A 23,951-nucleotide genomic window follows, 5' to 3' on the forward strand; every position below is an offset into this window, starting at 1 on the left:
TTACTGGGGCATACACATGGTTCAATTTTGTCTATTTTCTATTTGTTTTGCTTATATAAGCAAAATCAAATCAAAATCAAATCAAATATGAATGGAAATCTAGCGCATTTGATTTTGATTCGATCCCGATGCGCGGCCCCACAGCATCAAACTCGAATAGAAAGATAGACTGTGCAGACAAGACTATATCTTACAGATCTGTACTATGTAGTCTAAATCAAATGTGTACACGGCCCTTTGCGATTCTGTCAGACACATAGCGCTGTTCTCCCTGTCAGATGCTAGAAGTCAAATATGATCTCTAGCGTCTGTCTCCCCCTAGGTGAAGAAGTGAGCGGGAGGCAGCGGTGGCGGGCGGAAGTGTACTGGAGAAGACAGAGGCGGCAGGTGGAGTACAGTGGGATGGCGGCGGGTGGAGGAGTGCAGGGGAAGGCGGCGGCAATGATCTATTGCATGTGCTTAAAAACACATGCAATCTGATCCCAATCACGACTGATCAGACATGCAGCACATCTGATCAGAGCAACAACCATTTGAACTACAATCTAACTCCTTTAGATTGTAAACTTGCAGCAGGGCTCTCCTACCTCGAAGCCTGTCTGTTGTTACCCAGTTTGTTTTATCACTGTCTACTATTGTAAAGCGCAACGGAATCTGATGCGATATATAAGAAACTGTAAATAAATAAATAAATAATAAATAAACTGCAGTACCGCGCACTGCACGATTGTGTGCACACAATCTGCATGCAATCCGTCATACAACCCATCGAGATTGTATGCTTGGGTACAATCTTGTTCTGGTGTATTGGCCCAATCACCAATTTAGTGAATTTATATTGATGTTCATTACCTGCAGCACCCATGACACAAACACAAAGCACCAGTAATGAAATATGGAAAAATAACTAAACAAAAACTATAAACTGCAATAATTGACTACATCTACAGTAATATAAATATACTATATAATATAAAGTCAAGAGTTTTATGAAAGATAAATCTTGAATTTGAGAAGTCTGCTTATTTCCCTGATATCATGTAAAAACACACAGATATTAATATGTACCTCACATGAAAAAAAAACGGTACTTGTTTCCTAGCACGGCGCCCGTCGGGTCCCATCGCATACCTTAACTTAAGATATGCGATGGGACCCGACCGACCCGATTTTCGGGCTTTAAACACGTTTTGAACGCACTTTGAAAATCGGTCGCATCGCATGCCATTATAATGGCATGCGATGCGAACGACACAACCGACCCGATTTTTACATTGGAACCAACGTAAAAAGGGTCCCTGAGACCCGATTTTACATTGGAACCAATGTTAAATGGCCCCCAGACCCGATTTTTTATTGTAAACCCACCCTGATGGTGAATTATGTCAAATGCCCCCCATTGTTAACGGCACGCCACGATCAACGTGAACCCGAAGGGTGGCGAGCGCAGCGAGCCCGTGAGGGGCGGCGGTACGCGTCCTCCAACCTTTTCATACCCCCACTATCTACTTCGGCGTGGAGTTGATTTTACATAGTGTGGCGAGCCCGAAGCGTGGCGAGCGTAGCGTGCCCCGCGAGGAGACGCGTAATACGTCTGAAGTAATGCGCGTCCGCTCGCCACACTATATAAAATCAACTCCACGCCGACGTGGATAGTGAAAAGGTCAGAGGACGCGTACCGCCGCCGCTCGCCGCGCTTCAGGTTGACGTTGATTGTGGCGTTAACAATGGGGGGCATACAGTGAAAAATGGGGTGCATTTAACATTGGGGCCAATGTAAAATCGGGTCTCAGGGACCATTTAACATTGGTTCCAATGTAAAAATCAGGTCGGTCGGGTCGATCGCATCGCATGCGATTTGGTCGATCGACCCGATTTTATACATTTAAAATCGGTGGCGCCGTGCTAGGAAACAAGTACCAAAAAATTTTCCTGTCATTTAGGTGTGTTAGATAACGCCATCTAGAGCTCCGATTGTCCACCTTTTCTTTTCAAATTCTTTCAATGACTATCCCCAGCTTTCGTCCCCTACTCCCTCAGTTCACAGTACACATCAGATGCTTCCATTTTGAATTTTATTCTTTTTGATACATTTGCTAAAAAAGTTATTTCTAAATGTTGATATTTGTAATTAATGTAATTAATACACTTGCCCCTAATAAAGGCATTACTTGAGAATATTTGCTTTAGTACTGTATGTTATATAACATTTTTATAGCCTATGTATTATTATTGTTACTTGTACTTTTCTATCTATGTTTACCTGTGATCTGTTTTGTAAAAAATACAGTCATCTGTGCAATGCTGCTATTCCGATGCATATTAATAGTTCCTTAATTCAATTACTTTTGGTACTAATTCCAGTGTCAAAGGTTTATACTGTCATGCAGTGTTATAGCACATAGACAACCTTAGGGCACCATGCAGGCAGATTGTAGCGATCAAGGCCGTATCTCGACAATCCACGGCCGTTTACACGGACACGCCCCCTTTTGGTGATCGGCAGGTGGGATATTGCATCCCGCCTGTCGATATGCAGGCGGGCAAAACGGGCCAGGATCACGGCTGTCAGGACGTCCTGACCCGGGATTGTGTGTTATAATTCTCTCTGTCTTTACATGCAAATGTGGGGAGCTTGGCTGGAGGGCCAGACCAGCACCTGCCACAGAAAATTAAGTAATATCATACATACAACTATATTCCAAGTAATAGACAATAACAGGTTGATTTACATTATGTGCCCGGAACTTAATGCAAATCTAAAAACAAGACAAAAAAACAGATACAGATGTGTATCTAAAATGCATGCAGGATGTGTGGTGCCCATGGTTCACATAGACCATGTGTCTTCAACCTATGGCCCTCCAGATGTTGTGAAACTACATGTTCCAGCATGCATTGCCACATTTTTTCCTATAAGAGCATGCCAAAACTGTCAGGACATGCTGGGAAATGTAGTTCTACTACATCTGGAGGGCCACAGGTTGAAGACCTGTGACATAGACTATTCTTATATTTTTTCACCAATGATGCAGAAATCACAGGGTAAATGGTGTCTGCACCATTTTCCTGAAGCTATGTGCATGCTCAGGAAACTCTGGCCCAGTGAACACAAGCTCCATGCTCTATGGATGCAAATGTCTGCTTCATTGATCTAGTTTAGTGCAAATTCAAATATGGGGTGAAAATCTAATAGGATGAGAGATTCAGAAAGTGAGAGATTTGGTAAGAAATCTCTAGTCATTTTAAAGCGGCAATCATTTACACTGCAAAACCAGTTTGACTTTGCAGTCAGCAGTGTAGCTAGGTGCGATGGTGCCCGGAGCAAGGGCATGTTTTGCGCCCCCCTGTAATGAATTTGAGGCGTGGTGGCATGTTATAGTTGATTTATTTAGACCTAAACATGGCTGATGCTGTGTAGCATAACCGACGGCAGGGATGTCGGTGGTCAGAATCCCACAGCATGGCGATCCCACAGGAGGGAATCCTGATAGGTTTGGTAAGTATACTTACAGAACCTGTCAGTATTCCCTCCTCTTCCTCTCACATAACAAGTCATTTAATTAACATCATTTAATCAATCATTACCTCCCTCAATATAATAAAAACATTAACTCCCACAAAAGCAATTATCCCTTCACCCCCATAATGAGCCCCTCCCCTTCTATAACTTTCCCTCTTCTATAACTTTCCCCCTTATATTTCTATTTAACCCCTCCCCTTCCAACTTGCCTGTTGCTGGGTCAAAATTTGGCTCTGTTCTGTACCTACTACCCCAGCTGGATCCCTGCCTTGTGGAGTTCACAAGCAGGTTTGGGGGCGGAGTCAGTGTCGGTACTAATGCAAGGATGAGGCAGCACCATTGGAGGAGGAGGCCGGGAGTCCCAGGGACAGCCTTAGTAGGATGGGGGCAGAGGAAGCCTAGGATACCCTAGCTACCCAGCAAGCTGGGAGCCCCACCGGGAGCACAGAGGGGAGAAGGCGGAGGATGTGATGTGTGGTCTTTCACCTGACCGCACATCACTCGTGCAGCGGTGCCGATCTGTCATGTTTTGGGGGAGGAGGCCACTACATGCAGCCCTTCGCTGCCGGCGCCATTGCCAGTCATATACTGCAACAAGCGCAGCGGCAGCACACTGCACCATACATCATTGTGGAGATCAGCAGAGCCATGGAGCAGGGATAGCGCCTATCCAGTCTGGCGGGTGGGCAGGCAGGCGCCGGGTAGGGCAGCCACAGCACACAGATGAGCCTGAGGGCAGCTGAGGCACATTAAGCGAGTTCCGACTCCCAGCCCGGGGTTCATTTGCGGGGGTGTGTGGGGGGGGGGGCCCTCCAGCGTGTGCTCCAGTGGCTCTGCCCTCCCTACGCCCCTGTTTGCAGTGTAAATGATTGCCACTTTAAAAAACCTGGAGATTTCTTACAAAATCTCTCACTTTCTGAATCTCTCATCCTATTAAATTTCACCCATGATGTTAGTAAATATTCCTCAATACTTCATAACTGTTCTTAAAATTATTATGGATGATGTTTAATTATGCATATGTGGATATTCAGGCTTTTTATATTATAAATGATCAAAAATACATGTAGCTACTCTGAGACAGAAATAACTGAACTGACACATCCGTTACTATAGCAGTGATTGCAGGAGTGGTGATTGGCCGATGAAGATAATTAACCAGATGATCTAAGTCCTCCTCAGGCAAACAGAGCTAAAACGCCATGCTCAGCAGTGTCCAAAAGATAAAATAAACTATTTCAACCCTGCCAAACTGGAAGCAAGTACTTCACATTAAGCTTACTCCATAATAAAGTACAAGTAAAAGCACTATGAGGCATTACCATACCGGAAAGACATTGATTTATATACATGAAATAAATGGATTATTTATACTTAGCTACATTTCTCCATTACACTATTTTTGGGTATGGATCATAAGGTTAGCAGTTAGGTCGACATGCATTGGGTCGACACCATTAGGTCGACATGCAGAAAAGATTACATGGGTGTAAATTGACATGTCATTAGGTCGACACAAGCATTAGGTCAACATGGGCAAGGTTGACAGTTAAAAAGTCGACATGGTGTTTTTCACTGGTTTTTGACCCGAATGTCGACACAGTCGATATGGACACCGAAACGTAGCACCGCGTCCCCTCGCATGGCTCGCTGTGCTTGCCATGCTTCGGGTATGGTGCCTCGCTACGCTTGGCACAATATTTTATTCTCCCACCACGCCCTAGTGGATGGTAGGGCATGAAATACCGCCTGTCGCACATGTCGGCTCAAAAAACCTTGCCCATGTCGACCTAATGCTTGTGTCGACCTAATGACATGTTCATCTACACCCATGTTGACCTAGGCCCATGTTGACATTTCTGCATGTCGATATAATGGTGTCGACTCAGCAACGCTACATAGATATAAACAATCCACTGTCTACATTTTTTATCTCCAAGAACCACATAGAAGTTGATCATTTACAAGCTTGTATATTTGGGGTTTATTCTAGTTAATTCTTTCTGACAAAATCCTTCTTAGATGGACAAAACCATGTGCACTGCAGGAGGGGCAGATGTAACATGTGCAGAGAGAATTAGATTTGGGTGAGTTATTTTGTTTCTGTGCAGGGAAAATACTGACTGCATGATTTTACACTTCAATATAGATCTCACTTTGAAGAAAAACCCCACCCAAATCTAATTCTCTCTGCACAAGTTACATCTGCCCCACCCGCAGTGCACATGGTTTTGTCCATCTAAGAAGGATTTTGTCAGAAAGAATGGACTAGAATAACCCCCTTTGTCACAATGCCTCATGTATCCATTTTGGAGATGGGATAGACATTCTTATTATATACTGTAGATCATTTATCTAACTACATTCACAAAACATTACTGGGAGCTCTTGAATTGTTTCGTTTGACCAACTGAATGTCCCACTTAATTCCCGCAGTGGCTGCTTTCCTTCCACTGTAGTTACAGCACACACCTGTCAAATCCCTACTTTAAGCAGATTTCTGCTCGCACCTCTGGATAATTAAATAGCTCCCTGACCCTTTAGATGGGAGCTACTACACACAACAATTGAATAGCCCCCATAATGTTAAAGTAGCTTAAGTGATCTGAGCCCTCCCAAGACATAGGGCAGTATTCAATGTAAAATATCGCCGTGTGCAGCGAATCCTGTTTAGGATTCGCTGCACACTCGCTGTGTTCCGGAGGGCTGGATGCCACTCGCTCTCCCAGTATTCAATGTCGGAGGGGCTCGTTGCCCCTTGTGGCGAATCTTACGAGCGTCCGCTGCAGGGAGCCGTGGGACGGTGGCAGGCAGGGAGATGGAATTCTCCCTGCCTGCCCCAGAACGTATGTGGGGGGGAGGTGGGCTCCCCGGGAGCCAGGCAGCACAGGCTGCCCCCCGGGAGAGCCAACAGGGGACCGGGTATTCACTACACCCGATCGTGCATATGTAATGATCGGGTGCAGTGAATATATGAATATCTAATGAGCGGCTCTCGGCTCCCGGCCCCCTGCTGGCTGCTCTGTGTAAAAAAAAAATTTTTTTTTAATTAAATATATATTCATGTGCTATGCGCTAAGCACATGAATAAAAATAGCATGCTTTTTCACAGAATAAAATTCCTGATTTTTTTACACCAAAATTAAAACAAAAAAACTTTTATTTTAAAAGTTCACATTCCACTTCTCCATTAAAAGATGGAGAATTGCTACACGGAGAGACACGGCGAAAATCACTTAGAAAGACGGCGAGAAGTGCACGTTGAATAGGGTTGCTCGCTTTTTGAGACCAAAATTCTCCATCCAACGCGAGAAAAGCACAAACTCGCCATAAAACACGGCAAATTTTTCTCATTGAATACTGCCCATAGGGTGACAGCTATGGAGCTGAAGCTGAAAAGGAGGAACTGCTGCAGTCCCTCCATGGTGCAATGGAGGAAACATAATGGGGGAAATTTACTAAAGGAAATATGTAAAAAAATATGTGTATTTGTATCCAGAAATACACTCATTTTTGACATTTACTATCCCGAAAATACGGCAATTCGTATTCGTATTGATGTGCTATCAATACGAATATGAATTGCCGAATTTTCGGGATAGTAAATGTAAAAAAAAAAAGTGTTTTTCTCGATACAAATACACCTATTTTTACAAATTTCCTTTAGTAAATTTCCCCCAATATTTGTGGGTACCACATGTAAACAGGTGTTTTAGCTTGCAAACAATATTTGATATTTGCTAAACAGGCAGCTTAAGGTATAGCAATAAGAATATGTTATTACATCGGATTTTGGTTATGACCTGAAGAAGAATTTATTGAGCTAGATTTATTTAAAAACATAGCATTACAGTATATAGCACAGGAAAAAGGCAAATATGTACCAACAAAGTATAAATATATTTGAACAAATTGCTTTATGAGATGATCAACTGTCAGTTGCTGCAGGCACAATAAAACAAACAAACCTCTTGCAGGTTCATCAGGCACTGATGTCCTTAGGACACAAGGTTTGGGGGTCCGTTGACTATACAGAGTTAAGGAGCATCACTTAGTTTGCTGTCTGGGCTGAGCATGAGATTACATTCCTAGAAAGGTTACATCCCTTTAATTCCAACCACACTAGTTATACTGTAAGTGAAACTTACATAAATGTTGTTCTCCTTGTATCGCTGGTAAACATTGTACATTATTGATCCTTCATGGAGATCTCCCAGTAATGCCATGTCTTCCACGCCATTTGTGCTAGTTGGATGCATAGTGGTAACCTTCTGACGAGTAATTGTGCTTTGCTTATATGTAAATACCTGAAAAACAAAGAAACAGACACACATTAATAGTCTTTGACTTACACTGTAATGAGGAACACAGGGAGATGTGTGTAGGAGGAGAGCTTAGGCCAGGGAAATTATATATGTAGAAAGCTATTATTGTTTGTTACCCAAAAAGCCATCTTACTTTAGCACCTGAGTAAGCCAAGACTTTATCACTGCCGATTGTAACGTATCACATTATAGCCCTACACATACTTGACGACTTTTCTGTTGTCCTCTCCGGAAGAAGCCCGGAGAGGAGACCCGATAATGTATGTCAGGGGGGTGGGGAGAGGCTGATGTCACAAGCAGTGTTCCCTCTAAGCTGTGCGCACGTGCGCGCGCACACAACTCGACGAGCGTGCGCACAGACATTACAACAGAGCGCACAAAGCAGCAGTGGTCCCTTTTTGCAGTTGTGGACTCAATTAGTGTGTGTTTCACCCATTAACTACATTGTGTGCTGTGTTTTGAATGTTTAAATGTTTAACATCATTTTGAAGTAAAGTTAACACAAATGCTGATCGTCATTTTCCAGTTATATATAAGACGCACAAAAATAAAAATTTCCTTCCAAAGTTGCACAGCCAAAATCTTTTGCCGCACACTGCCTTCGTAAAATTAGAGGGAACATTGGTCACAAGCCCCACCCCCATGACAGTCAAAGAAAGCAATTTGTGGGTCCGTGAATTGAGGGAGGGGCTAAAATGATGCAAAATTATGAGATTCTCATCATTTTAGCCCCGCCCCATGCCGCGGACCCGCGAAAACTGAGTATTTTACTAATTTTAGTAAAATGGGGGGGGGGGGGGGGGCGAGCCGATTTTCGGGAGAACACTGGCCCTGTCAAATCACTCAGCACACATCGCTGTGTGCAGAGTGTTCTTGCTGAGCTTTCTGAGCGATTTAGCATCGCTCAGAATGCTCTGCACATCTCCCTGTGTGTAGGCCCGATAACAATATGCATGTAGTTTGTACTAAAAACATATATCCACCCTATTGTTCTCCATTATATCGTAAAACTATTGTACATGTGGTGCACTTGTACATTTCATTAGACAACAGCTAGAGTACCAGAAATAACACAGAAATCTGTCTGGCAGCAGCACATTCTTATTCCTATTTATTTAGCAGTGACTCAGTAACATGGACCCTAAACTTGCTAAAGCTCTCACATCTTGCCCCTATGTGAGGGGGGGGGATGAGGCCCATGGTTCACATTACAACTTGTGGAATGTGACATCCTGTGGCGCAAGGGCTGAGATTTCAAATTATTTAAGCAGTCCAGGGACATTGTTACAATAGATTATTAAAAGCAGCTATTAATACGATAAAATAATGTGAATATGAGAATCACTGTGGGCTGCTAAGAGTGGTGATTCAAAATTGATAAATTTAGTTTTTCAGGAATCAGCTTATGTCTATATTGCAACACATTCCCCAGATATATAAACATAACCTATGGCATACGTAACATTCTTTTTGGCTCTTTGAAATTTGTGGTAGTTTGGTACCTTATATGTCTATACAGTAACCTCCTGAGGAGACTCACTGATGAAAAACAGACGCTCAAAGAACATTAGGGCTCCTGTTTAATCATTTAGTGGATGTCTGAGTTATGCTGCTCTGGACTGGAAGTCGTGTTATATGTTCATTGTCGTTCAGGTTAGTCAGGGAGCATAACATAGATTGGTACAGAATGGAAAATGTAATGTAACCATTTGGAGATATCCAACAGCAGTGCATTTTTCCCCTATGAAAACAGTGCTGGTTCGGAACTCAGAAACAAGGTGCCAGTGCTCACCTATGGTTAGAAGTAGATACAACATTTATAGAAGTTTCAATACTCTGCACAAATGTCATTGGTTTTATTCAATTCTGACATTTCTCATTGATTTCTTCCTACTTCCTGATATTGCACACTGGAATAGATGCAGATGGACAGTGGTCAGAAGACCAACAGGGGCTCAGAGAGTATACTTACCCTGTTCCCTTTAGTGCCCCTACCTGTGCCTAAACCTCCAACCCCCCGAGACCGGAACCAGAACCCTCCCCATTAGTGCCTAACCCTAACCCCTGATTTCCTCCCATAATGGTGAGTAGCAGTGTGAGCCTTTAATTATATAGGATATCCAGGCAGGGGCCTAACCAGAATATTGTGGGCCCCTTAGCAACATTTTGAAGGTGCTACTCCCCAGTGCCCCTAGAGAAACACCTCTGTCCACAATGATTGTCCATTGTATGCCCCATAATATTGCTGTAGTTAATTTTATGTAATATACAGTATTAGTAATTGTATAACCCATAGTAGTGAGCTGGGTCAATTTCTGACCTCTAAAAGTGCCCTAGTTCACATAATACTACACAATGCCACCAGTTTATATAATGCCGCATTGACTCACCCCATTTAACAATATGCCACATGTAGTGCTGCCAATATACATTTTGACACACAGGGGGTAGGGACCAACCAACTCCTATCTGAAGGTAATAATTCCTAATGCAGGACATTCCCTTTTGAGTGGAGATCCTAATTCAGGCACATTCTGAGCATTCCTAATTTTGTAGCTCTATTCCCGCCACCAGCTTCGCAAAGGCTATTCTCTGCCAGTGAGTGCTGATTAGCTGAGCTGTGTCTGTGTGTGTGATACAGGATTGTAGGGGATGAATAATATCAGTGCGGAGCTTTACTGAGATGGAGAGACAGATTACCATTAATGAGTCCAGGCAAAAATGTATGACCGCCACCATTATCTTACATTTCACATTTTGGAAAAAAAAGTTGACAATATTTGGTTAACTAAATAATAATAGCGTTTCTTAGTATGCAAAAAAGATAACTGATTTTAAGCATTACTAAACAAGAATTGTACAAGAATAGTTGTACTTTGATTAAGATCTAAGTTAGAGTTTTTTCCCCCTGTGGATTACAAACTATGCTGGTTAAAGGCACAGGTTACATCATCTCTCCTTTGCAATAGAGGACTAGACATTCTGGGTTTTATGACAACAATTAAGGAAAAAGCCTGGTACTTATGTAGAATCACGGCTCCCACGATGGGCATCGTATACGGAAAAATCGCATTGCATCGCATGCGATCTGATACGATGCAATGTCATTTTTCACTGAAATTATGGACATGAGTTGAAATCATGTAAAATGCACCCCAAATGTCATTTTTCACACTGTACCACCCCCACTATCAACGCCAACCCGAAGCGTGGCGAGCGAGGGGTGGCGGTACGCATCCTACGACCTTTTCATACCCCCACTATCCACGTCGGCGTGGAGTAGAGAATAGAAAGTGTGGCGAGCGCAGCGTGCCACCGAGCCCGAAGCGTGGCGAGCGCAGCGCAACCCGCGAGGGGAAGCGGATACCTGTGAAGCCCGCGAGGGGACACACGGATACCTGTGACGGTATCCGCGTCCGCTTGCCACGCTTCGGGCTCGGTGGCTCGCATCACTTTCTATTCTCAACTCCACGCCGACGTGGATAGTGGGGGTATGAAAAGGTCGTAGGACGCGTACCGCCGCCGCTCGCCACGCTTCGGGTTGGCGTTGATAGTGGGGGTGGTACAGTTTGAAAAATGACATTTGGGGTGCATTTTACATGATTTCAACTCATGTCCATAAGTTCCGTGAAAAATGACATCGCATCGCATCACATCGCATGCGATCTCATGCAATCGCATGCGATGCGATCGCATGCGATTTTTTAACAAAACTGCATAAAAACATGGTAAAATCGCATCGCATGCCATCGCATGCCACTATATATGGCATGCGATGGGAGCCGTGATTGTACACAAGTACCAAAAGCCTAATAGTAATAAAAGATGGAGACCAATACCTACAATTCAGTTTTTAAAAATAGTTGTCCTTGAGGAACAAGCTCAATTAGAAATGGGTTTTGTTCATGGCAGTGAGAAGATCAGCAGTGTTTGGGTGGACCCGAAAAGGTGAACAGGTGAAATGAGTTCCACCACTACCCTTTTTTTTTTTCACAAATTGCTGCTATGTAAGCTTAAATATATATTTTTACAAATTTGGCCTCTAGGGGCTCAATATGGTGGGTGAGATCTGCACAGTGAGCTCTTGTCTTATAGCTCATTCAATAAAAAGGCAAATATGTGGCGCTTTGGACAAAAATTGTACAAGGTTTGTGGATGTGGCCATATATGTATGAAAATGTTCCATCAGCCTTTTATATTTTCCTTACATCTGATTGATTCTGATTGCATAGATTGTTTTTTTATTAAAATGGTGTCCTTATGGGTCAATACACAACACTACTGCATTAGCTAATACTGGTTCTAATGAGATAATAAATAATAACTAAATGTCTGCACCATTTTAACAGTTTCTTATAGCACCCCATGTGATATTTTGTATATACATATATGTGCCATATTTTATCTTTTATTCATTGTTTAATTGTCGAAGCAAAAAGTACAGCATCTTAAATGTGTATAAATAGCAATTAGGTTATTCCTGATACCTAACTGTACACGCAAACTCATAAAAGAGGGTAAACTTCCTCTTTAATTTTGTATAACCCTTTTTTGTGTTTTTGTGTTTTCTGTAGGACCTGCAGTGTCTGTCAATAGGGTACCATCACAAAGTCAACATGCAAAAGATCAGCATGCAAAAGGTCAACATTGACAAAGTGTCGACACAAGCATCAGCTCAACATGATAACGGTTAACACAGAGAAGGTCGATATGCAATTTTCACTTTTTTACTTTTTCATAGTTTAACATCCACGTGGACTCTGGGAATGGTAAAGTGTGCCAAGCCCAGCGAGGCACCATGCCCCAAAACATGGCGAGCGCAGTGAGCTACACTAGTTCGGGGCCCAAATCGACATTTTCACAAAAGGTCTTTAACAAATCATGTCTGCCTTTTCATGTCAACGTCTTGCTTGTGGCGACCTTTTCTAAGTCGACGTCTTGTTAATGATGACCTTTTTCAAGTTGACATTTTGTAAATTGCTTTGTCCTCTGCTGTCTATTAGTTTACAGCACTGCTGTAGGACCAAGCTCCCACTATTAACCTACAAAAAAGTTACCATTTGCTCTTTGTAATGACCTTGTAGTGTACAGATTGCTTGCAAAGCTAGATAATGGTTAAACCCAAACAATCTGCACGATTTATAGCTAAGCTCTTTAACAGAGAGGCAAAATGAAAGAGCAGTGTATTCTTGACTACAGCTTATAGTACTTATCTACTGTAAAAATGCAAATAACAGGTCTATGATGCCATACAGTAGCATGCTATGGTACTGTACTTCTGTGTGGACCTGCTGAAAAGCTACAGGTTTTACATACATGTAGTATCACTAATGAAATGTGCTTCTGCAAAATGCGAGTGCAGGATATAAGCATATAACAATAACATCGCAGCTTACAGAGCGCCCGAGACACCGTCTGCCACCTGTCTGAATGCCCGCCCATTGCTACCGCTGATTCCCCTCGGTAACATGCGGGGGATGTGTAACAAGAACACATCCCCTCGCATGCACCTGCTGCAGGAGAAATCAATCGATGGTCGATGATCAAATGGTTTCTCCTGCCTTCGCAAATTGAAGTCAGTGTAAACCGACTGTTATTTGTGTGCGCCTGGCCGAAGACGGGGTGGGCGACTAACGTCCTGTGATGTCAGTTGGCCTGCCTATGTTTGCATAGTTGTTGTGGACATGCCCAGGAAACGCTGGGTGTCCCCATGCACCGGGCTCGCCCCGATGCGTGCAAAATGTTCAGCACATGCACAAAAGAGATCATACACATGGGCAGTCCCCAAAACATCGGGATGGGGCTGAACTCTCTATATTGCGAGTCAACAAGAATCACCCCCTAAGTGTTGTTTTTTCTTAGGTCATTGCTCTCTGTAGTTCATGTTTTGGGCAGAAATGGGAAAGAATAAATACTGTTTGTAAGGTTTATTACAGTTACTCAAAATCAAAATACATTTGTAAATATTAACCAATTTTACCTTGTGGTTATATTAATGTAGGATAGATAGACAGACAGACAGACAGACAGACAGACAGACAGACAGACAGACAGACAGACAGATAGATAGATAGATAGATAGATAGATAGATAGATAGATAGATAGATAGATAGATAGATATATTATATAGTCCATCTCAAATCACCTACTTTGCCATTACCGGAACAGTGTCATCTTTTCTGAGAAACTTAGGTGTCTGGTGAAAAAGTGGGCTTGGCTGACATATTTGGTGTTTAATCTGGGAGGGGTTTATGGTGGCATGGGATATATGAAGCATTGCCTACATTGTTACGATTTTCAATTCTAGAATGTTGTAGTGGAAGTGCTTTGTGCTGAATGGGATCTGTCAAAGCTGAAAGTCATAAAGAAATATCATGGTTTACGCCCCCATTGTACTATCTATGGCCCTATACTCATACAATACTCAACAAAAAGTTTATGTCTGTTTATCCTAAATGCAGGATAGTTTATATATGATGGTATTGTTGTAAAAGCACTACCTTTTGAGTAAACAGACACCTGAACAACTTCTTTGATGTCCCATTGGCAAAAGGCCCATGGGTGTACTTGCTAGGGCTCCAGCATCTTTCCAAAAGCTCGGTAGTAGCCATGAATTAAATTATATTTGCCATGTTTACTGAAGTGTGGATTGCATGGCTGCCCAATGAGAGTATATCTATTGTCTACACTTCTATCCCTAGATCCATGCATGGTTAGAAACCCAATATTTACACTAGCCTCTGTAATATTACCTTATATCTAAAATGAAAGGGTCACCCTTCCAATTTTGGCATTGTGGATGGTTAGGCCACTATTTCCCATTTCTACTTCTTCATCTTTACTGTCTATTTAACATCCATTTTATCCCTACCCATTCATTTCTATAAATCTTTAACCAAAATGAGTTCAGAATTTTCCATAACCTAAAACTCTGTTCACCATTGCACTATGGGCCTGATTCTGGTTCACTTGCAAAAGCAAATTCTCTCTCTAAGGGACAAAACCATGTGCACTGCAGTGGGGCAGATATAACATGTGCAGAGAGAGAGTTAGATTTGTAGGAGTTATTTTGTTTTTGTGCAGGGAAAATACTAGCTGTATCTATTCTTACACTGCAATTTAGATATCAGTTTGAAGTAAAAATCCCACGGAAATCTAACTCTCTCTGCACAAGTTACATCTGCCCCCTGCAGTGCACATGGCTTTGTTCATTAAATATGATGTGAATGTTCAAATATTCTCTCTGTAAAGCGCTGCGGAATATGTGCACATTATATAAGCAACTGAAGAAAGAAAGAAAGAAAGAAAGAAAGAAAGAAAGAAAGAAAGAAAGAAAGAAAGAAAGAAAGAGAATGTTTTATTGCAAGTGAACCAGATTCAGGCCCAATGTCTTCTTTTTACCTTACATTCACAAAGTTCTTTTAAACAGCAGAAGGAATATGCTGCACTATATAAGAAACTATTACTACTACTACTACTACTACTACTACTACTAATACATACATGCTTTCATTCATTTTATATCATGCATATTTGCTCCTGTATATTCAAGGGAGTTTGGCAGCTATGACTTCTGAAGAAGGCCACGGCATGAAAGAGCAAAGAGCAGACTCAGCACATAATTAGGAAGCCTGTGTCATGCTACATCTACATTAACACTTCATTATTCACTGGTTTTCTGAACAAATATATGCATGTGTGCCTGGCCAGAGCAATGTGCTGGGGCACACTAGTAAAAGAGCAGATTGATAAAAGCATAATGCAGTATAACACAAACTGGTGTGAGGTGAGAGCTTTTCATTCATTTCTAATGCTCTTATTTGATTGTTCCTCTCAGGAAAAATGCAGATGGCGTAACATAACTGCAATGCTCCATATCATAAATATGGGTAAACAATGTTAGCCGTTACAATGCTCAGTTTAATGTATTGCTAGGGGCCAATTACAGGAGTACTGACATAGAAGGATAGCGGTTTCCCATTTCATCTAACATGTTATGGCTTTGTCTTTGTTCTGTCTTGATTTGGTTTTACAGACATAGGCACAGGAGATATATACAGTACTTATTATGTGTCCTTGTTCCTCCTTAAAGATAAGCTAAGTATATATTCAGAAAATTTCTTGAAATCTATAAGAAAAAGTATAGGTAGGAATTCAACTGCATCACATTATTTTTTTCACAAGGTCAAATCAAAACACAATTCTGCTGCAATGAATCCAGTTCTTATGACCCCAAACACTGGTCAATGATATCACACACACACAATGGGTGTCTATAATGTAGGGTGGTTCGCCAATGACTCCACAAATAAAACAATGGGTTTATTCATTCACCAATCGCCTATTTTTACACACATTATTTATGTATTTATTGACAGTTATTTATACAGATCACAAATATTCCATAGACTCAGAGCTTTACAGAGAATATTGGGCCAAAAAGGACTAGTTTGAACAATTCCTCCTCAATGATGTTTCCAAACTGTTCCCTGTAACATTCTAAGACATATTTTTTCTCATGATTAGGTTACTAAAAAACAGTGTGAATGTGCAGATTAACCTTCTGTATTTGCTTTTCAACAAGTCATGTTGTGAAATAATTGCTGTACTGTATGTACTGAGATTTGCCAGCTGTGAGCAGGGAGCATGTCATAAACACATGTAATTCAGTGGAATTTCGGCCACATTTGACTTGTCTCTTCCTACCAGTGACAATTAAGTATATTGCAGACTAAACGCTTAACATTTCAACCAGGACATTTATAACAGAAGTAATTTAGCTATTCGGTTATTTTCCACTATCGCCAAGTATAGTCCTAGGTTTTAAAAATGTATCCCAAGAGATTTTTGGAAAATCCTGATATTCCAGTATTGCCAAACTGCACTCTACATTTCCTCGTGCTAGCTAATGTATATATTACATAATAACATAATGGCTAGCTTTAAAAGTTAATATTTATAGATATTATATCTAACAACAAAAAATATCTAGAAAAACATTATATCCTACAGTAGTTCAGTAAATACGTCCCAATAAAAACAGTAGCGTGCAATGTCCATCTATATTGTATCTTTCCTTATGGGGTTATTTGAACCAACACAGCTGAAGTGTTCCTAGGGATTATATAAAATGTTGGCAAATACACGTAATACATGGAGAAAGTGAAGCTAAATAAATCATTTCAAATACCTTCTCATTTTTCTAACTGCTATTTATATTTTGCCTTCTTCAAACATCCTCATACCATGCCCCACCAAACCACACAACTCCCACTGGCTAGAGGCCCGAATGCCACATCAAAGTGGGGGTCAATAAAGGCTCCATATGAAAAAAAAAAAAAAAAAACATTTTTAAAAGAGCACTAAACAGGAGTATTCTGAATTGTTTGTCAACATAGTATCGTTTGTGTACAGTAGCGTTCAAAAGCAACATTGTTGGTGTAGTGGTTAGCCTCACTGCCTCAAAGCACCGAGATCTTAATTCCCACCAAGGCTCTATCTGTGTGGAATTTTTATGTTCTCCAGTGTTTTCATGGGCTCCGGCTGATGTTTGTGTAAAAAGTAGGACAAACTATTGTGTATTGTTGTGGAGCTACAAGTCACAGTAAGCCTGCACCACATGCAGGGACTTGGAGAACCAGCATACGGGGCATTAAGGGGCCCGCTAGGTTTGTAATTCCACAACAGTACAAATAGTGGAAAAAGACAGACACATACAACCAATAAAACCCACATCATCGCTGGTCACTGCCGTTCATCTGCTGGTATCACCAGCCAAGTGGAAGGCTTTCCAAAGCTTAATATTGTGCCCCTGTGTAACAGAGCACCCGGTCATTCTGCTCTTACAGTACATACACAATGTAGTAAGGCTATTAAATCACTACATATTGGGGGTGTTTCTTAAATCACTCCCCTACACATTCGCACAGGGGAGCAATTTTTCCAGACTGTGCATGCGCATAATTATTTATGCACATGTGCAGTGTCTGTGCGTGAGTGGGCACAGTAAATTGCTTATTTACCGGCCACTTGCACACAGCAGTGGGGGTGGGTAGGGCATGGGGCGATGGGCCATCGTTGTGTCCACAGGAACACCCAGCATCCCTGGAACGTGTAGTCAGCTGCCTGCCCACCTCCCACACAGGGCACTTCCAGATGTAAGACACCAGAGAAGTGTCTTACATCTGCGAGCACATGCAAAATCATTCCATCGTTGGCAACCATGGAATGATTTTGCCCCCATACGCAAGGCTGTGAATGGATGTTTATGTTAAACATTGATTCGCATGCGTGCAGGGAAATTGCTAGGGGGGAGTTAGTGCAGGTGGCTTTTAGAAGACCCACAAAGCTGTGAATTTCATAGTTTACGGCTCAAATAGAATCACACCGATTATTTCTAAAGGCCCATACACACTGGGCTACTTTGAGTTGAAAGTCGCTCAAAACAGCAGGTTTGAGCGGCTTTCAGATCAAAGCCACCCAGTGTGTATGCCCCAGCGATGAGCAGTGATCGCTGCTGTGCGCTCCCGCATCATTGCCGGGAAAGCCGTTTATCTGCTGGTTTTACCAGCAGATGAACGGCTTTGAGGACAGCTCTGCACTAAGCGGCTTTCCCCCCAGCGATGAACGCGATCATCGCTGTCCATACATGCTGGGCATAGTCACCCAGTGTGTATGGACCTTAAGAGGTAGCTAGTACATAAAGTTTATACCATCAAATCAACATGCAGTTCATGCAGCCTTTACGTTTTTCTGACATTTAAAGTAGTTACATATATGCTCTCATTGGGGCAGATGTATGAAACTGCTGATAACGTTTTGCACATAACGGATCCCGCTTCTCCAGCATAACGTGGAGAAGCAGGCACCCGTTATGTGCAGATGTGTTAACCCCCACAGTCAATAAGGAGAGCCGTGATGCCCAGCGTGAATGGCTCTCCTTATCGGCTCCCCCAGCATGTGCGATGCGCTTTCCTCCCCTGGCCAGCTGTCTGGGAAGCCCAAGCCAGAAGCATGGCTAGCGTTGTCCCTGCAGTGGGGGGTAGGACAGCGCTAGCCCTGAGCTGGCGAAGCGGCCGGGGCAAAACACTGAGGGGATTGCAGGGGACAGCCCCGCCGAGCATAACTCGGCGGGCTGTCACTAGCACACGTAAGGTGCACTAGCAATACATTGGGGAAAACATAATCCCCCCCCCCAGTTAACCAGCGTTAAGTGCATTTCTGCACTTAACGCTGGTTCATACATCTGCCCCATTGTATTTTATCGAAGGGAAATGTTAAAGGGAAAGTAAACCGAAAATTAAATAATATAGCAAAGTATTTTTACATATATTTGCAGTTAATATTATGTGGCATTTTGCTGATTAGCAGGTAGGTCAAAATAAAACACAAGCTGTACTGTGAAGGTGCAGCTAACACTGTTTATTAAATTAAGGGTAATAACAGAATTTGGAGGCCTACTCAATAAGAGAAAAAATATAGCCAATTTTCCAAAAACAATGGTTTTCTGAGGACAGCCATGTTTTATAGTATTGGGGCTGAAATATCTGCTGTGGTCCTTCTAATGTTTGTTAAAGAAAATAAATTTGTGATATTTTGTTCCAATTATGGGATCTCTGGCTCATACAAGAACAACCAATTTTATATAAAAATGTCATAAATACATTCCTTTATACTTCTCAAGATACTGGTCAGTACATTGAAATTAATGGTACCAAAACCTGGTGCGACTCAACTCAGTTTTCCTGCAAATGTTGCAGAGTTTAAATATTCCATGCAATGGGAAAAATTTGCTTTTCATAAACCTCCCATAAAGTGTATTTCTATATATGCTGCAGAGCAGACTGTAGAGAACTGACTAAATTTACAGAACATTTAATAGCAGTCTCTGAACTAATTACTGTGGTCTTACATTTCTGTAGTTGAAATATGGCATCAATTTGAATTTTATTTATAGAAGAATGTAAATGCTGGTTGGTTAGCAGGAATTTAGCCCATTTTGTTTTCTCTTTAAACAAACTCTGCCAAAAAAAGTTTTGATTTTACACTGTTGTCTTAAATGCAAGTACAAGTTCATTTTAATGATCGTATAGTGTGATTTTTGAAAACTTTACATGATTCTAGGTGTCTGAAAATAGCTACAGAAAAAGGGCTTTAATTGCTGACAAAAATATGTTCTTTTTAAAATTAGCACAAGTGGACAATATCAATACATAAATATCTGTCATAATAACTGTGTGCTTGAGCTCAAAATATTTTCAAATATATTTTATGGCCTTCATGAAGTTGTGTTTGCATGAAACGATGAAACTATTTTCTCTTTATATGAAAAATATTCTGGTAAGTAGAATGTAATCCATGAATTATAATTACTAATTATAATTACTAACCAGAATGATTAGGAATTGGGGAACACAGAAATGCACAAATTTGTCGAAAAACGAAACAATTTTTTTACCGATAGCCCGATTTCCAACCGCTCGGCCAATTTGTACCGCAAACTCGGCTGATTTCGATTAGATGCATGCTCCTGTGGATCTTTTTGCTAAATCTTCTGATCTTACATGCTGCATGAATGATCAGAAGATTTAGCAAATGATCCTAGGAACGTACATCATATCTTAAGATAAATCTTTGGTAAAGATGTGAGCTTGCCTGAAAGCTTTAGGATGCGATTTTGGAAAAACATTACCAAAAATCACAACACAAACAGACCAGGTTCTGACAATCGATTTGGATAGAACCATGCACAGACCAGTGCGATCTGTGCATTGTTCTGTCCCCCCAAAAATGTGTAAAAGTACAATTTTTTTTTTTAAAAAGCAGTGTGAGATCCCCCACCGCATGCAGGGAATTGAAGATTTACAAGTTCCAGCATGCAAGGCATTAAAGGGCTCACTAGGACTTGTAGTTCCACAATAGTACAAATAGTGAAAAAACCACAGACACATATGACCAGTAAAACTTTATTACATACTTCAATCATCCCCTAATACATTACCTATGGGTCCATGATGGCCTAACCACTCCTCCATGCAGAATCCATTTGGGTTCCTGTAGAAAGAAATCCTACTCACACACTGTCTCCTGTGCTTCTCCGGCTCCACAGGAACTAGAGGGGCAGATTTATTAAGCTTGGAGAAGAGATAAACTGGAGATAAAGCGGAGAAAAGGTAAAAGGAGATAAAGCACCAGCCAATCAGCTGTGTTTGAAAAAGACAGTTGGGAGTTGATTGGCTGGTGCTTTATCTCCTTTTACCTTTTCTCCGCTTTATCTCCAGTTTATCTCTTCTCCAAGCTTAATAAATCTGCCCCAGAGCTCTAGCGATCCATACTGAAAAAGGCCAGGTTGTGGAGTTACCCAATTAAAGCCTATGGGCTTCTTTTCATATTTCACCAAGAGGAATCCAGCTGTGATGCATTCGCAGAAAATAGAAAAACAAAGAAAACTATGGCACTTTCTATGGCTGTATTTGTGGGTGGTCTGGTGTTCATGTATGGGGAATCAGTATAATACTATGGGATCTCATTCAATATTTTGCCCTTGAAAATTAAAATGTGAGCTTTTCACTGATGCACTGTCCCCCAAAATACTAGAAGGAATACTAGCCACAAATACATGGGTCCATTTTGTCAATTTGTGATGATATTGGGGTACCTGAAGAAAACCTACAAACACAGAGAGAACATACAAGCACCACAGAGAAAGATGGCCCTAGTTCGAATCAAGCCCAAAGCTACAGTGCTGTGAAGGTCCTATGTGTATAGCTCTCACTGGAAACAAACTGACCCTTCAAAATAAAGGTCACATTGTTTCATTATTTTAGCAATTCTGTTATTTATTCCATCTTTTATTCACCGCACATGTGACCATCTTTCTGAGAACCAACCTCTTAGAACTCATCCTCTTGCTTGTAGCTAATAAACATTCTCATGACTATGCCTTGTGCTGTTAACCTTTTATCAGCAACAATTCATTCTGCGCACAATAAAGAGAGAGCTGTCTACACAGCTTCTCAACTATCCACCCGGACAGCTGAAATGAATTATAACTATAGAACAGTGGAATGAGAATGTCGCTCTGTGTACGGAATCTGCTTGAATCCGAATCCAACTCTAGAAGTGCGCCTATTTTTGTACTGTTCTGTACAAGAAAAATGAGACACAGATGGTTTCTGTTTTGAGTGCAGAATCCTATGGAGGAATCTGTTATGAGGCCATTTGTACTGCACTTTAAAGTCCTGCCGAAACCTGTGTCATTGGAATCAGAAGTTTTGTTCTATAATTTAGCACATTTTTATGTTGGGAAATAAACCAAAGCAGAATCACATCCTTTTTAATAAAAGGCTAAAAATGCTCCTCACCACTATGGGGGGAATTCACAAATGTTGCAATAGATTGCGCCCAACAGAGCAATTCAAGTGTTGCTCCTCTAGAACGTGCAGAGATGCTGGCGCTGACATTACTGTTATGCTGGTCGATCATGTCGATGGCCTGTAATGTTGTTGCCTGTGTGGCTGACACATGACAGAGGCCAGCTTGTGCGTTTGCCCATTTGCCACCCCTAAATAATTTGCTTAACCTTCTGTTTCCAAGTTATTGGACAAAACAGCATAAAAAGCTTCTATGTAACCAGCTTTTGCCAGATGAAAAAGTATGATAAAATAAGATTTTGAAGAAATATTCTTGAATAATCTATACCGGCCAAAATATCACACTATTGTGACAAATATCCTGAAGCAAGTAGCCAAGTATTCTTAAATCATTAAATAAAAATGAGATATTATGATGTTATGTATAATAAAGCTAAAAAAAAAACATTCTGCAATATTTCAGAGTGTAAAATAACTTTTTCTAGGGCATTTATATTTCATGGGTATACAGGTTAGGCCAGGTCATAGAATGTATGGCCTATAATAAACCACCCAACTATCATATCAGCAGTGCAACAAAGTAACAAGTAAATACCCTTTGAGGACACACAATAGTAAAGCAAAAAGCTAAAAATAAACACTTTGGTGCTTATGTGCTAATCCTTGAATAGAGAGAATGTTGAGAGATATTAAATTACCTGCCAATCAATTTCTGCCATGTTATAAGTTGTGTTTGAAAAATGACAAGAGCTGATTGTCCGGTATTTTATCTCTTTCCTCATTGTCATATTCCGAGGCTTACTACAGAGGCCCCTAAATATTTAATGCAACAAATTGGCCGATCTGTATTTAGTAGATAGTCACAGCTACTGTTGTTCATTTTTGCTTTATCCTTAATATAAAAGGTGGAGTTTGCACCAGCCAATTACAGCTTATACTTTCCCCCAATATTTAGCCTATGCTAACTGATATTATTATTATTATTATTAACAGTTTCTTATATAGCGCAGCATATTACATTGCGCTTTACAAAGGAGACAGTGATACAACAAAACAGGGTATTTACAGACAGTCAAAAGGTAGGAGGGCCCTGCTTGCAAGCCTCCAATCTATAGGGAAATAGGCATTGATACATAAGGATAGATACCGTATTCTTTATTGCATCGATTCCACCAGAATGCAAGGTTATGTGACTGGTTCTGGAATTTGATAAGCTTGTCAGAAGAGATGAGTTTTTAGGGAAAGCTTATAGGTTTGGAGACTGGAGGAGAGTCTTATTGCGCTTGGGAGGGCATTCCACAGAGTGGGTGCAGCCAGAAGAAAGTCATGCAGTTGGGAATGGGAGCGAGTAATGAGTGTGGATGAGAGACACAGATCTTGGGAGGAGCGTAGAGGTCGTGTTGGAAGATATTTTGAGATAAGAGAAGATATGTATGTTGGTGTAGTTTGGTTTATGGCTTTGTGTGTAAGTAAAATATTGAATACGGTAGAATACAGGTAACCAGTGAAGTAACTGACAGAGTAGCTTTGCAGACGATGAACGTCTGGCTAGGAAGATTAGCCTCACAGCTGCATTCATGATGGACTGTAGTGGTGAGAGTCTGTATTGGGGAAGGCCAATAAGGAGACTATTGCAATAATCAATGCGTGAGATGATGATGTCTTGTGTAAGGTAAGGGTGAATTTTAAATGTTGCATCTGAATCTGAAATATTGCAGAATGGTTTTTTT

General features: G+C 41.2%; 1 protein-coding gene across 1 annotated transcript in view; it reads right to left on the reverse strand.

The window, feature by feature from the left end:
* The window catches only part of MYO10 (myosin X), a 221,199-nt gene that overhangs the window by 147,375 nt on the left and 49,873 nt on the right, over positions 1-23,951 (reverse strand). Inside the window, exon 3 of the mRNA XM_083188111.1 lies at positions 7,672-7,830. Coding sequence (XP_083044237.1) covers positions 7,672-7,830 — 159 coding nt within the window. The remainder of the gene's footprint in view (positions 1-7,671; positions 7,831-23,951) is intronic.

This window comes from Crinia signifera, chromosome 5 (genome assembly GCF_055691185.1).
Source record: "Crinia signifera chromosome 5, ASM5569118v1, whole genome shotgun sequence".
NCBI lineage: Eukaryota > Metazoa > Chordata > Amphibia > Anura > Myobatrachidae > Crinia > Crinia signifera.